This window comes from Salmo trutta, chromosome 40 (assembly GCF_901001165.1).
Source record: "Salmo trutta chromosome 40, fSalTru1.1, whole genome shotgun sequence".
In the NCBI taxonomy this organism is placed as follows: domain Eukaryota; kingdom Metazoa; phylum Chordata; class Actinopteri; order Salmoniformes; family Salmonidae; genus Salmo; species Salmo trutta.
In genome coordinates this window covers 9,606,433-9,621,975 of record NC_042996.1, presented here as the reverse complement: position 1 = coordinate 9,621,975, position 15,543 = coordinate 9,606,433, and the positions used below count along the sequence as shown (strand labels likewise).

Genomic DNA, 15,543 nt, shown 5'->3' with positions numbered 1-15,543 from the left:
CCATCCCCCTCAACCTCTCCTCCAGCAGTCTGATCCTCTCCTCCATCCCCCTCACCCTCTCCCCCAGCAGTCTGATCCTCTCCTCCATCCCCCTCAACCTCTCCTCCAGCAGTCTGATCCTCTCCACCATCCCCCTCAACCTCTCCTCCAGCAGTCTGATCCTCTCCTCTAGTGCTCTGTTCTTCTCCTGCTCTTGCTTTTTATATTGCTGAAGTTGTCTCACCACAGTCCATAGTGCAGATATGTCTCTCTCCACCGCCAGCTCTCCGGGTCTGGTTAAGGGGGTGTTGTTGTGCTGGACTGATATCTGGGTCTGGTTAAGGGGGTGTTGTTGTGCTGGACTGTTGTCTGGGTCTGGTTAAGGGGGTGTTGTTGTGCTGGACTGTTGTCTGGGTCTGTGCTGACTGGAGTGTAATCACCTGCTGTTCCAGCTCCACCTGCCTTACCTCCAGCTGGGTCAATGAGGGTAGTACTCTGTGCTGGGAGGTTGACTCTCCACTTGGGGTTGCTCGTCTGTGGGGTTATATAATGAAGAGGTCTGGTCTGACCCGCTCGGGGTGGGGGTATCTTTCTCAAGGGAGAGCTTCTCCTGCTGAGCTAATCCTTTGATTAGGTGAAAGTCCAGATGAAACTGTTTGGGGTTGCCCTGTACCAATACTGTTCCAGACTTATAGAGATTTATATTAGCTGACTCAGAGTCCTCGATGTCTAGTATCCTGAGTTTCCACCCCTCGTTAACACCCCCTCTCTTAACAAAGGGATTATCTGGTTAATATAGCACTGTGCCATGCCAGGGGATGGTCTGGTTAATATAGCACTGTGCCATGCCAGGGGATGGTCTGGTTAATATAGCACTGTGCCATGCCAGGGGATGGTCTGGTTAATATAGCACTGTGCCATGCCAGGGGATGGTCTGGTTAATATAGCACTGTGTCATGTCAGGGGATGGTCTGGTTAATATAGCACTGTGCCATGCCAGGGGATGGTCTGGTTAATATAGCACTGTGCCATGCCAGGGGATGGTCTGGTTAATATAGCACTGTGCCATGCCAGGGGATGGTCTGGTTAATATAGCACTGTGCCATGCCAGGGGATGGTCTGGTTAATATAGCACTGTGCCATGCCAGGGGATGGTCTGGTTAATATAGCACTGTGCCATGCCAGGGGATGGTCTGGTTAATATAGCACTGTGCCATGCCAGGGGATGGTCTGGTTAATATAGCACTGTGCCATGCCAGGGGATGCGTTAATATAGCCTGTGCCATGCCAGGGGATGGTCTGTAATATAGCCACTGTGCCATGCCAGGGGATGGTCTGGTTAATATAGCACTGTGTCATGCCAGAGGATGGTCTGGTTAATATAGCACTGTGCCATGCCAGGGGATGGTCTGGTTAATATAGCACTGTACCATGCCAGGGGATGGTCTGGCTAATATAGCACTGTACCATGCCAGGGGATGGTCTGGTTAATATAGCACTGTGCCATGCCAGGGGATGGTCTGGTTAATATAGCACTGTGCCATGCCAGGGGATGGTCTGGTTAATATAGCACTGTGCCATGCCAAAGGATGGTCTGGTTAATATAGCACTGTGCCATGCCAGGGGATGGTCTGGTTAATATAGCACTGTGCCATGCCAGGGGATGGTCTGGTTAATATAGCACTGTACCATGCCAGGGGATGGTCTGGTTAATATAGCACTGTGCCATGCCAGGGGATGGTCTGGTTAATATAGCACTGTGCCATGCCAGGGGATGGTCTGGTTAATATAGCACTGTGCCATGCCAGGGGATGGTCTGGTTAATATAGCACTGTACCATGCCAGGGGATGGTCTGGTTAATATAGCACTGTGCCATGCCAGGGGATGGTCTGGTTAATATAGCACTGTGCCATGCCAGGGGATGGTCTGGTTAATATAGCACTGTGCCATGCCAGGGGATGGTCTGGTTAATATAGCACTGTGCCATGCCAGGGGATGGTCTGGTTAATATAGCACTGTGCCATGCCAGGGGATGGTCTGGTTAATATAGCACTGTGCCATGCCAGGGGATGGTCTGGTTAATATAGCACTGTGCCAGGGGATGGTCTGGTTAATATAGCACTGTGCCATGCCAGGGGATGGTCTGGTTAATATAGCACTGTGCCAGGGCATGGTCTGGTTAATATAGCACTGTGCCATGCCAGGGGATGGTCTGGTTAATATAGCACTGTGTCATGCCAGGGGATGGTCTGGTTAATATAGCACTGTGCCATGCCAGGGGATGGTCTGGTTAATATAGCACTGTGCCATGCCAGGGGATGGTCTGTGTTAATATAACACTGTGCCATGCCAGGGGATGGTCTGGTTAATATAGCACTGTGCCATGCCAGGGGATGGTCTGGTTAATATAGCACTGTGCCATGCCAGGGGATGGTCTGGTTAATATAGCACTGTGCCATGCCAGGGGATGGTCTGGTTAATATAGCACTGTGTCATGCCAGGAGATGGTCTGGTTAATATAGCACTGTGCCATGCCAGGGGATGGTCTGGTTAAAATAGCATTGTGCCAGGGGATGGTCTGGTTAATATAGCACTGTGCCATGCCAGGGGATGGTCTGGTTAATATAGCACTGTACCATGCCAGGGGATGGTCTGGTTAATATAGCACTGTACCATGCTAGGGGATGGTCTGGTTAATATAGCACTGTACCATGCCAGGGGATGGTCTGGTTAATATAGCACTGTGCCATGCCAGGGGATGGTCTGGTTAATATAGCACTGTGCCAGGGGATGGTCTGGTTAATATAGCACTGTGCCATGCCAGGGGATGGTCTGGTTAATATAGCACTGTGCCATGCCAGGGGATGGTCTGGTTAATATAGCACTGTACCATGCCAGGGGATGGTCTGGTTAATATAGCACTGTGCCATGCCAGGGGATGGTCTGGTTAATATAGCACTGTGCCATGCCAGGGGATGGTCTGGTTAATATAGCACTGTGCCAGGGGATGGTCTGTGTGGAAGATGAGGTTGCTGATGTTCCCATTTTTATAATAGTCAGCAAAAAGTGTCATTTTGTGATCTTTTCTTGCCTTGTCATTCTTTACATACACAGAGTGCTGTATTTAATTACCTCTGAACAGCAGGAGGCAGCTTCTAAGGCCTCTCCATTTGGTTGGAGTAGACATTTCGACTCTCCTGCCATTGTTGGGCTAAAGACCTTTGACACCTCTCACTTGACACGTCAGTGCTAATTGAAATTGTATCAGGCTTGGCAGCCGTTAATTTAGTATTCAGTCCTTATAAAGTAGTGTAATGTATTTTTCTTCTTGGCTTTAAGAAATAAAATATAGCTTTTCTCTCTCTCCCTCTGAAGGGAGTCGTGGGTGTGTGGAGTGCCTGCCGCCAGCCTCGCTGCCCCTCGTGCCACATGCCAACCAGCCCCAGATGAGGAGCGGCATGAAATGACTGGCACCGTGCCAAGCTGGCAGCCTAGGCCTCTCTCTGTCAAACTCCGTGTTTCTGGGTGGGTGTCTGGGCGGGACCTGTGTGTAATGGTATAGCCCTGTGTCGGTGAGCGCTCTCTGACCATGCCAACCTGCCCCAGATGAGTCTACATGTGAAGAACTAGCCTACCTGGTTAAATAAAGGTGAAAAAGAAAAGCCTAGGGATCGTAAATCTCCAGACTCTCCTCCCGCTTCAACAGTGGCGCTTTGTGGACTTTCACAGAAACCCAATACTAATGGCCCCTTCTTTTCAGCTAGCAACCCGAGCTGCCATGTTAAAACAGCTTCACTGACCATCCTTTACAGCCCCTTCAGAGATGTCAGGCAGAGAGAGAGAGAGAGAGAGAGAGAGAGAGAGAGAGAGAGAGAGAGAGAGAGAGAGAGAGAGAGAGAGAGAGAGAGAGAGAGAGAGAGATGTCTCTTGGAGCAAAGACATGGCAGGGAAAGAGAGAGTAGCAAGAGCGAGATAAAGAGAGGGGAGGGAATAAAGGTTACAATGTGAATGACAGAAATGAAGGATGTACGGTGTTTTGTGTGTGTTCTTGTCCCTAGGGAGGCTTGTATACAGCAGCATAATGAGATTGTATTGCTCATGCATGGTGGGCTGTGGTTGGATGTGATGGGGGGGTGGAGTGGAGCTGCCTGGGTGTCTCTATGCCAGGTGAGCCATAACTTCACAGGCGTGAAATAGAATCATGACATAGAAGACCGGCTGCAGCTCTTATTCATAGCCTGCTTCATATACAGGCCCTCTGGTGGCTGAAGCAATCACATGTACAGCTCAGGATTGGCACACACACACACACACACACACACACACACACACACAGGCCAAAGAGGCTGTCTCTGCAGGTAGCTGGCTGGTAAGTGCTCAGATTAAACACAGTACACACCAAAGATATCCCTGGCCTCTTCTCCCGCTCCTGGTCGAACAGCTGTTAGTGTTTCAGCCAGGCTGGGTGGATGGATGCTGGGTAATTGGGTCGGCTCTGCGGTTGGCCCCCTTTCTGCTGATCACAAAGCCGGAAATGTACAGTAGCTAGAAGTCCTTATAAGTCTACAGTACAAAGGTAGAGCACTACAACATAGAGAATGGAGTTGTTTAAAGATATATCATGGCTTTAAGCCATTTCTATGTGTCTGTCAGTTTATTATCTCTGTTTAGTCTTTATATTCTCTGTGGTTGGCTCTTGGGGGGAAACATTGGAGTGGACTTCCAGGAACAAAGGACATCATCCAGTTCCCGTGCATACCACGGCTCCTCAAAGACCCAGAGAATTCTTCAGCGGTGCAGACCAGGGCATAGGTCACAAAAGCAAACAGAGGCAGAGGACAGAGCATTGCTGATCATCCAGTCCCAGCTGGAGGCTATCTAACGCTGTGCTCAACTCAATACAAGAGGATCAATACCAACAGGACAGTACAGTTTGCTTTACGGTGACAGAATGCAATATTAGAATTTGCGCTCGGCAGTAGGCATACTGATGGCATGGCATTCCACTTCTGAGACAGTGACCTCATGGCGAGCCATGGAAAATTCCATTATCCCTCTAGAACAAACCAAATGGAACTAAGGACTACTTTATAATGAGAGATAGGAATCCATATGGCCACTGGAAACCACCGACAGGGACAGGCCGAACGCCATGCTTTACTGATCAAGCAAACTTAATGCTCAGGCTAACTGCATCTTCTCCTCAGTGGTCGTACCGTTGTAACCCCTGGGAGTTAGGGAAGGTGACAGAGGGATGTGGAGAGGGTTGTGGCCCCTCTGAGGAGTGTTGCTTGTGGCCCCAGGCGGCCGGCCCTGGTCCAGAGGGGTGTTCGGCCGAGCGGAATCCCGGAACTCGGGTCAGAGCTCTACTGTCGTCAATCCATCGATTCCAGAGGAAACCAAGCTGAAAGCTTCCCCACGCTCCAACGGGCACAGAGACACACACTGCATCATGGCAAGGAAAGCACACACACTTCAACAAACAGTTTCCATTCCCAGTTTATCAAAGGGAGGAACACGGTGGGGCTGGGTAATCTTGATGAACACGATATCCTCTGTGTTATAGAGAACAGGCTCTTATCGATTCTGACATCAAAACCTGGAGCTTCTCAGAACCTCTGACTCTTTTACAGGAAATGAAAATGGACCTTTCTCATCCCAGGCAGATCAATAGCATGCACGTAATGCACACCCACACACACACACACACACACACCAAGGGCTAAGTCATTACACATGAACAAGTCAACTCTGACCCCCAAGCATACCATACTTTCATATTTCACAGCTACACTCTCTCTCTTTTCCTCTCGCTGTTAAAGCTCCATCCATCAACCACAAGTCCAAGACTGGAGAGCAGTAGGTGACCAATGGCTGTGCAGGTCTGAAGAGATGTACTCAGGGCTCTGTCTACTGCCTCCTCCAGGTCATTCATGTAGGGCATCTGTTAGAGTTGGAGACGTTGTGATTTGGTGTGCACCAAGGCACCGTTCTAGCATCGCTACTTTTTGACCTCAACATGCGGTCACACAGAAAGAGAAGGTCATCAATCATGCAGAAAGACCATCACATTGGATCAGCTAAATGCCTTGTCTAATACACAAACAACTATCTAGATGTGGAAAGGTCAAGGCACTTGGCAGACTCTTTATCCCCAGTGTGGGTTGCTGTGGTCCCCATTAGGATTAGGGCCACCACTGAGCATGTGCTAAATGCATGTCTGCCCTACCCTGAGGGCTCTCCTGGCACTGTTCAATGTGCTAATTTGTTTCACAAACCAAGTTAATGTGTGGCCTAATTTTATATATATATATCTCTCTCTCTCTCTCTCTCTCTCTCTCTCTCTCTCTCTCTCTCTCTCTCTCTCTCTCTCTCTCTCTCTCCTCTCTCTCTCTCTCTCTCTCTCTCTCTCTCTCTCTCTCTCTCTCTCTCTCTCTCTCTCTCTCTCTCTCTCTCTCTCTCTCTCTCTCTCTCTCTCTCTCTCTCTCTCTCTCTCTCTCTCTCTCTCTCTCTCTCTCTCTCTCTCTCTCTCTCTCTCTCTCTCTCTCTCGTGTGTGGAGTGCCTGCCGCCAGCCTCTCGTGCCACATGTCAACCAGCCCCAGATGAGGAGCGGCATGAAATGAGTGGCACCGTGCCAAGCTAGCAGCCTAGTCCTCTCTCTGTCCAACTCCCTGTTTCTGGGTGGGTGTCTGGGCGGGACCTGTGTGTAACGGTATAGCCCTGTGTGGGTGAGTGCTCTTGAACTGTTATATCCACCATTTCAACAGAGCTTTACAGGGCCTTGTAATATACCTTTATGTATTGAAATGTAATTCCACTCAGTAAACAACACACCATAGCATAGGGTGCAGTCATTGGACCTGGTTCAATAACACCAGCAGCAGCGCTAGCCATAGACCCGTTTTACAGCCATAACCCGCCAACATTCATGCCGAGCCTGTGTTAAAGGTGATTACCCACAGTGAGAGCTGGCATTTATCAATGCAGGGAGACAGGTACAAGACTATAAGAAACACCAAACTCCCTCTTAGGGAAGAAAGCAATCAGGCCTGAATATTAGTCGCAAAAAATAGGAAATTGATAATACAATGTATCCATGGGGGACCCATGCATATCCATATCCACGAGCAGGTACCACTGCAGTGTGTAGACTAGCCTTGTAAACACAGCCAGTCAATACGTGTTACCCTGGATGTTCCCCAGAGGTACTTGGTCCACACCAGCCGGTCCATCCATCCCAGGGGCTCCAATAATTCAAGGATGCAATACCAGAGATGATTATAGTACCAGCCACTGTCACCACTGGTTTACCACAGAGCACTGAAACAAAGGAATCCACAAAGGCAGACATTTCTAAATACATTATGGACGTATGGATGTGGTTGTAGCCTTAATCTAAACGGAGGTTTTGTTTCCACTGGACAATGTGTAACCTCGTCCCCAAGCTCAATTGCAACCGCATATAGAGAGCCAGCTGGGGATGCAATTACAGACATTGAATTCAGTGAGGCAGGAAAGCTTAAGGCTATTTCAGTTATAGAGTGCCCTAAAATACTAATTGTCATCATGTAGGTTTCTGTAAAAGTGTGTTAAATATCTAGGTGGAGTAGTTGCCTAATAAGGAAATCTTAATATAGGCTGAGTGCCAAGCTTGTAAGCTTTGTGGATTTTACATTGCCTGGTCAACATGCCTTGCTTCAATTTTACAACTCAGTTTTTCATCATATCATAGAAATGATTCAAATGTGTAAATGGCCGGTGCTCCTTAAAGGAACCAAGGGATTATTAAGTCATCAATGGCCAGCTTTCCTCCATGTCTAGTTTCTCCTGACCACAGAACCTGACCAGGAAAACTCCTGCTCCTTATGGGGTATGGATGTGGTAGTACAGTAACATTTTGACTGGCTAGGTAGTCTGTTAGTCTGTCCTGGCTGTCATTCTGATCTGGCCCTGCCCTCCCTCCCTCAGTAGAGGCTAAACTCCAGGCCAATGTTCGCTCTAAACTGCGAGCGTTCACGGCCACGCAGCTCGCCGGGACTTCCGCGCAGAAAAAATTGCCTACAAGCCACGGATGCAGACCTTTGGAACATCTACATTTGAAAAAGTCTAATAAATGTTATATAGCCTACACATTCACAATAAATCCATTATTTATTTTAGACAGGTCTAAATAAACATGATATGAAGAAAATGTAGTCTATTTCAGAAGAACAGAATAGCATACTCTGAGTTGATCTTATGTTAGGTCCTGATCTGGCTATGCCAAATGGCTGTGGGCTACACTAGTTCATTTAGCAGACAGGATTTGCTAAGAATTTCGAAAGCTGAATAAAATACAAAGGATATTTTCTCCAAACGATTTTGAGCGGTTAACAAAGAAATGGGTAGTTTATACCTATAGACAGACACATCCGGGACGCAACTGCGCGCATCCTTATCCGATTCCGAGGTGCATATTGAAGATATTGGAAGAACTGTCCACATTTACTTTTCTTAAGCTAACAAGATGAGTAGGCCTACTGTAACGAACAGCAAAAGCACTGTTCGTCAATCTACTATCCCCCATAGTACAAAAGTTAACCTATTCTATTCTGTGAGATAAATAAATATTCCAAACATAGTCTGGGACAGATGCGATAGATCCCAAATTAATACAACCACTAGCATAAAAAAAACATTTTTTACGCAATGAGACTGACGCAACAGATCAGAACGTCTAGCTTAAAATGTTGATAAACTATTAGGCTATTTCTTCACTTCATAAGCACAGCAATGCGCACACGGCAGTAGGCTATAAGCGAGAATGTTCCATTAGCGGGAAAACACCATTATCAAAAGTGTCCACAAATGAGATTATGTATGTAATGCTTTTATTATAAAGGTGTATTTTTCTGGAGAAAATGACCTTCCCCAAACTTGAAACTCACGCGCTGCATACGCGTATGCCAGTTAAGCTCCACACCGGTTATAAAGCAGGTTTAATGTGCTTCATTTGAAGAAGTTATTTGGCCACTTTAATTGTGATACAAACCTCATCAAAACATATAGGCCTATGGGCTAGGCTACATGAGGTGTGCGACTATGATTCGAAAAAATTCATTTAAAAAATGCATTGTTTCTTATGCTGGGCATCATTCACAAGTGATGTGCTTAATATTTGCTTAATATTAGGAAAGTTGAGACATGAATAAAGTAGGCCTAGCCTATAGAAAGGGACAGAAGAAGACTATTGTCCCTCTAATCACTCTGCTTTCTCACGTAATTGCATAGCCTGTAGAAATGTTGACAACATGAGCTCATGGGCTCTCATTAAGTGTTTGATAAAACTTTCGATCACATTTGCATGGATGTCAGAGTGATTAGAGAGACAATAGAGTACTGAGTACCAGGCAGTTAACAAGTTTGGTAGGTTACTGATGACCATCAGCAGCATCAGAGCCTAATCAGCGTGACTAAACGGTCACGTGGAATTTGACTGCCTTCATGACTCGTGACGGTCACTGCAACATCAATGTTGTATTTTAAGACAGGCTTGAATAAGCTAAGTAGCCAATAGGCAGAGGGTAGCATCATTTGTCTGATTCTCTGTAATAATGGTATTGGAAAAATAATGCATTTTATTTTGTCAAATGGGTTCTTGCATCAAATAACACATCAACATTTTCAGTCACCTCCTTGTCTGAAAGACAAGTGGATAAACAGTTAAGAACAAGTTCGTATTTACAATGACGCCTACCCTGGACAACGCTGGGCCAATTGTGCACCGACCTATTGGACTCCCAATCACGACCGGATGTGATGCAGCCTGGATTCATACCAGGTACTGCAGTGACACCTCTTGTACTGAGATGCAGTATCTTAGACCACTGCGCCACTCGGGAGCCCGGTTTAGACCACTGCGCCACTCGGGAGCCCGGTTTAGACCACTGCGCCACTCGGGAGCCCGGTTTAGACCACTGCGCCACTCGGGAGCCCGGTTTAGACCACTGCGCCACTCGGGAGCCCGGTTTAGACCACTGCGCCACTCGGGAGCCCGGTTTAGACCACTGCGCCACTCGGGAGCCCGGTTTAGACCACTGCGCCACTCGGGAGCCCGGTTTAGACCACTGCGCCACTCGGGAGCCCGGTTTAGACCACTGCGCCACTCGGGAGCCCGGTTTAGAAAACTGAGCCACTCGGGAGCCCGGTTTAGACCACTGCGCCACTCGGGAGCCCGGTTTAGACCACTGCGCCACTCGGGAGCCCGGTTTAACTTCAAGCCCTGCATGTTTTTATCAAAAGGTTATTGGAATGTCGGCCTACATTGAACACCACACATTGGCTGCTACTGTAGGCTGAATGATAGAACAGCTATTTCCATGTTAAAATATTATGGGATGCATTTTCTCCATTGTTTTTGATGGTAGGCCACTCTGTTAGGCCTACATTATGATCAAATAGCCACAGTAGTCTACTTGGCCACTGTTAAAACTAACTTAAAGCGTGTACAGCATCAGTGTTCACACTAAACACGAGCTGGAAGTTACACAGAATTTTCAAGTTTGCTCTCAGCTGAACTGAAATTTGCTCAGTGCCGAAAACAATTAGACGGAACATTGCTCCAGGCATGTCCCAGCAGACAGACCTGGCTGGCACTGTGGGATGAGATTAAAACAGGAAAAGCACATAGCCTACACTACAACCACAGGCTTTTTCTAAGAAATAGGAATCATCTGGCTGTGGTCAGGTGTGGTGAGAGACAGAGACAGAGAGAGAGAGAGAGAGAGAGAGAGAAAGAGACAGAGAGAGAGAGCGAGAGAGACAAAGAGAGACAGAGACACAGAGAGAGAGACAGAGACAGAGAGACAGAGAGCGAGAAAGAGACAGAGAGCGAGAGAAAGACAGACAGAGAGAAAGAGACAGAGAGCGAGAGAGAGACAGAGAGAGACAGAGAGAGAGAGAGAGAGAGATAGAGAGAGACCGAAAGAGACAGAAAGAGACAAAGAGACACAGAGAGAGAGAGAGAGAGACAGAAAGAGAGAGACAGAGAAAGAGAGAGAAAGAAAGAGAGAGACAGAAAGAGAGAAAGAGAGAGACAGCGAGAGAAAGAGATATGCTATACAGCTATAGGTGGAGTGTGATATCCACCCTGCCCTAAACATGTGTGTGACACAGTGATCTCACCACAGTGATCAGAGTCGGTCAGGGAGACAAAATGAAAGGCCAAATGTAATTAATCTCTCTCTTTTTCTCACACACACACACACACACACACACACACACACACACACACACACACACACACACACACACACACACACACAAAGGGGGAAGCGGATACCTACTCAGTTGCACAACTTAATGCATTCAACCGAAATGTGTCTTCCACATTTAACCCAACCCCTCTGAATCAGAGAGGGGCTGCTTTAATCCATGTCATCAGCGCCCGGGGAACAGTTGTTGTGGGGCTTAGCTGCCTTGCTCAAGGGCAGAAAAACAGTATATCACCACGCCCTTGCTTCCCTGCTGCCCCGTCAGTCACACAATGTACCCTTCATTCAGAGCAAGACAAGAGGAGGACAAAGAGAGAGATGACTGTTCTTTACCAAAACAAGAACAACACAACAGTTGTTCAGTAGAGGCCTGATTCAACACCCTCCCTGCCCTCCTCCTTCCCTCTGATAACTGAGTACAAATACAGAGAGCCAACAATCAGTTACATTTATTTCCACATCCACTAAACTGTTTGATAAGAGAGGTGTGGTAATATCTGAGGTATGGTGTTAAACAGGAGAACAGAAGGTGGGCGGTGGGGGACAGTTCTGGGATGCAGTACACCAGGGCAGCTGTTCTGTTCTGTTCTGTTCTGGCCAGACAGACAGACAGACAGACAGACAGACAGACAGACAGACAGACAGACAGACAGACAGACAGACAGACAGACAGACAGACAGACAGACAGACAGACAGACAGACAGACAGACAGACAGACAGACAGACAGACAGACAGACAGACAGACAGACAGACAGACAGACAGACAGACAGACAGACAGACAGACAGACAGACAGACAGGTGTACCACTCAGCATCCCTCCACAGATTACATGGAGCCATCTAGGTTCCACCAACCACATCCCACCAAACTAAAGACCAGTCTTCTTCCACTGACCAATTCTCAATACTGTCATTCAGAACATATCGGCCAGGTCATCACCCACTCAGACCCAAGCCCAGTCAGCAGAATTCCAGCAGATTCCCCTTCTTGCCCCTCTAGCATTCCAGCATCCCCCACCTCTCCCACACAGATCCGCACCCTGACTCTAGAACACGCTGGGCTAAAGCTCTGTTTCAGCTCTAAATAAGGTTATTCTATGTCTAGAATATAAGAGAAGAGCAGCCTATTAGTGGGAGAAGACATGCAAAAAAGCCCCAACTAAGGCACCCTTACCCCTTATGCATATCTATCACACTTTACATTACATCCAATGTCCTGCAATTCACAGAACTCAACTAACCAGACAACAGCTCATTTCTAGGCCTATTCTTGAATGGTCAAGGCATATCAGGAGAGAGTCAATTCAATCAGATGTCTATCTGGATGTCCTTTTCCAGGTCCCAGCGCCTGATAACATGCTTTTAACGAGGCCCACAGAGACGCTCGGTTTGGCTGTTACCTAGCAACAAGTGTTCTGAGTGACATTCAATATCTATAAGGGCATACAGCATGAAAGGCTGCTGGAACGGGCCCGAGAGCATTCATCCTATAGAATCCTCGTTTGTAAAGAAAAACCTCTGTCTAAGACGGATAATACAGAGACTGTAGTCTCGGCACCCAAAATCTCAAGTGTACGCTGTTGTTAAGACTGTCACGAGAGACTATGCAGACTGCAACAGTGACATGAATAACAATTGGAGGGAAATGATTTATACAGCCGTAGTTAAACACATTCCTTTGAATGGTCTGGTTTGATTAGGCTCGACATGGCAGCCGGTCTGTTTCTTCATCCTCTCCTTCCTCACTGTCTTGTTCGGCTGGCTAGTGTTGTCAACTGCACAAACAGACTACTGTGTTTGATGAACACCAAGTTGTTATCCTTTCTCTGGTGTGTGAAGACACATTCTGGGCGTTTGAATTCAAAAATCACATCAGGTAGAGAGTGTCTCTCTCTCTCTCTCTCTCTCTCATTGGAGAGTTAATTAAGACACCATTAACTGGTGCCTCCATTGTTGACAGAGTTAATTATCTGTGTGTGGGTTTTCAGTTAGAGTGCAATAACAACAGCAGTAGCAGCAGAGAGTAAAACAGAGCCATGATGCTTCAGCATGCATTTGTGAACACGTCAATACTCTCCCAGTCTCACTCACAACATCAAGCAATGTTTCAATAAACACAAAGCTGCAGAATACAAAACACCTAAGCCAATCAACCTGCATGTGGCACAAAGCCAACAGGAAACACATGAATTATACAGTTTGCCTTCACTTCAGATCAGTGCAGATCAATAGGATGACATCATGAGAAGGAACTTCTTTAGACTAGATTCACCCCCTGGTATAGTGTACTACAGCCTAGTGTACTACAGCCTAATAGTGTACTAAACCATCGAGTAGTGCCCCTCACCTTGCACTTCATCATGTCGCTGACCCGTTCCTGCATGGACTGTCCAGCCTTGGGCCTGACCAGGAGGTAGAGGGTTTGGACCTCTGGACAGGACCGCAGCAGTTTCTCCACCAGCACCTTGCCCATGAAGCCAGTGGCGCCAGTGATCAACACATTCTTGCCTGCGTAGTAGTCAGCGATAGACGCCATGCTACCATCTGCCCCTGTCTCTTCTCCTGTCTTTCCCATCTGTGTAGCTCGTCCCGTACACCCAGCCTTCACAAGGCAGCTCCTACAGAGAAAGATAGAGGGATGGAGGGAGAGAGAATGAGAGAGAGAGAGAAGAAACGATAGGAGACAATTAGCTAAGGCTGAGAGAAAATGAGAACCGCACTAAACTCTGTTCAGACTCAGTCTCTTTACATGAGCCAACACTCATTACTCTTGACATAAGCTACAGTATGTATTGTGTACGTATTAATGCTGAGTATTAGGTGACAGACCTGTAGAGAGAAGTAACGCTGGGACTCACTGGGTGCTGGGAGTCACTTTGTTAATGACAGGGTAAGTGGGGAGGACAGGAAGGTCACAGACACACACAAGCGTGTCTGTGATGTTATTGCGGATGTAGCGAAATTGTCACACCCTGATCTGTTTCACCTGTCTTTGTGCTTGTCTCCACCCCCCTCTAGGTGTCGCCCATCTTCCCCATTATCCCCAGTGTATTTATACCTGTGTTCTCTGTTTGTCTGTTGCCAGTTCGTTTTGTTCATCAAGCCTATCAGCGTTTTTCCCCTTGCACCTGTCTTTTTCTAGAAATGCTTGTCTTCCTAGCTCCAACAGTGCAGCAGTATCTAACAATACACAACAATACACAAATCTAAGAGTAAAATAATGGAATTAAGAAATATATAAATATGAACACAAAAAACGTTCTGGGCTAATAATCTAAGAAATAACACAAAAAAAAAAATACTGCAAAGTTGCTTAGGAGCTAGAAGCAGAGTTGCCAAGTCTCTCGGCAATCATGAATATTCATAAGGCAATCAATCACAGCCTATAGCTGTCGTAAAGGTAATGCACCATTATTACCCCATTCAGAAGTGTCAGCCAGCTTTGGTTATAACATAGTTTCCAAGCCAGTACAAAGAGCACCATTAACCCCTCCCTTCTCAGGGCAGTCATCCAGAGAGCCAACTACATATCGAGGTCAGCAATAGAGCTCGCCAGCTTGTAGTCCTAAAAAACTGAAATGAGTTAGCATTTTCTACCTCTAGTTCGTTCAGCCATTCCTATGGAGGAAATGAAAAGGGATAGAATGGGGTTTTGGGATAAACGCTGAAAATAAGGTCTGAGGTTGAAACAGGTTTAGGAGATTTAGTCATTTTAGCAGATGCTCTTATCCAGCGTGACGCACAGTAGTCACTGCATACATTTTCATACTGATCCCCCACCGGAATCCAACCTACATCCCTGGAGCTGCAAGTGCAATGCTCTACCAAGTGAGCCACACGTTTTGTCCTATGAGATAATATCAGTCATTTAACATGACCTTAATGAACTATGAAGGCTTTATGTGCTTTGTGATTGTTTTGATTACATAAATGCTTCAAAATTCACAAAAGTTGACTTTAGCTGATTATGTCATAGAACAAAACGTATAAGATCTCTTAAGCCTGTGTTTACCACAGACCTTATTTTGGGAGTTTATCCGAAACCCCTTCAAAACCCCCATTAATTTCCCCACAGGCTTTGGCCATCAAGCTATGGTTGAGTTAGTGTCTGTTAGTGCCTACAAAAAGACACCATTACTATTGCTCTCAATGCCCTCACTCCTACTGTACTTAACACCTTTACCAGCATGAGATATGAGGTGAACAACATCGCAGCATGATGCACACATCTGTGACTGCTGCAAGCTAGGGTGGGGTGTGTGTGTACACGGGTGGTTTGGTCTGTTAGAGCAGCACCCTCATGGTGTG

At 46.9% G+C, this 15,543-nt stretch overlaps 1 protein-coding gene across 1 annotated transcript in view; it reads right to left on the bottom strand.

Moving 5' to 3' along the window:
• Positions 1–15,543, bottom strand: part of LOC115180093 (fatty acyl-CoA reductase 1) — a 102,876-nt gene that overhangs the window by 43,214 nt on the left and 44,119 nt on the right. Inside the window, exon 2 of the mRNA XM_029742005.1 lies at positions 13,583–13,853. Coding sequence (XP_029597865.1) covers positions 13,583–13,810 — 228 coding nt within the window. The 5' untranslated portion in view covers positions 13,811–13,853. The remainder of the gene's footprint in view (positions 1–13,582; positions 13,854–15,543) is intronic.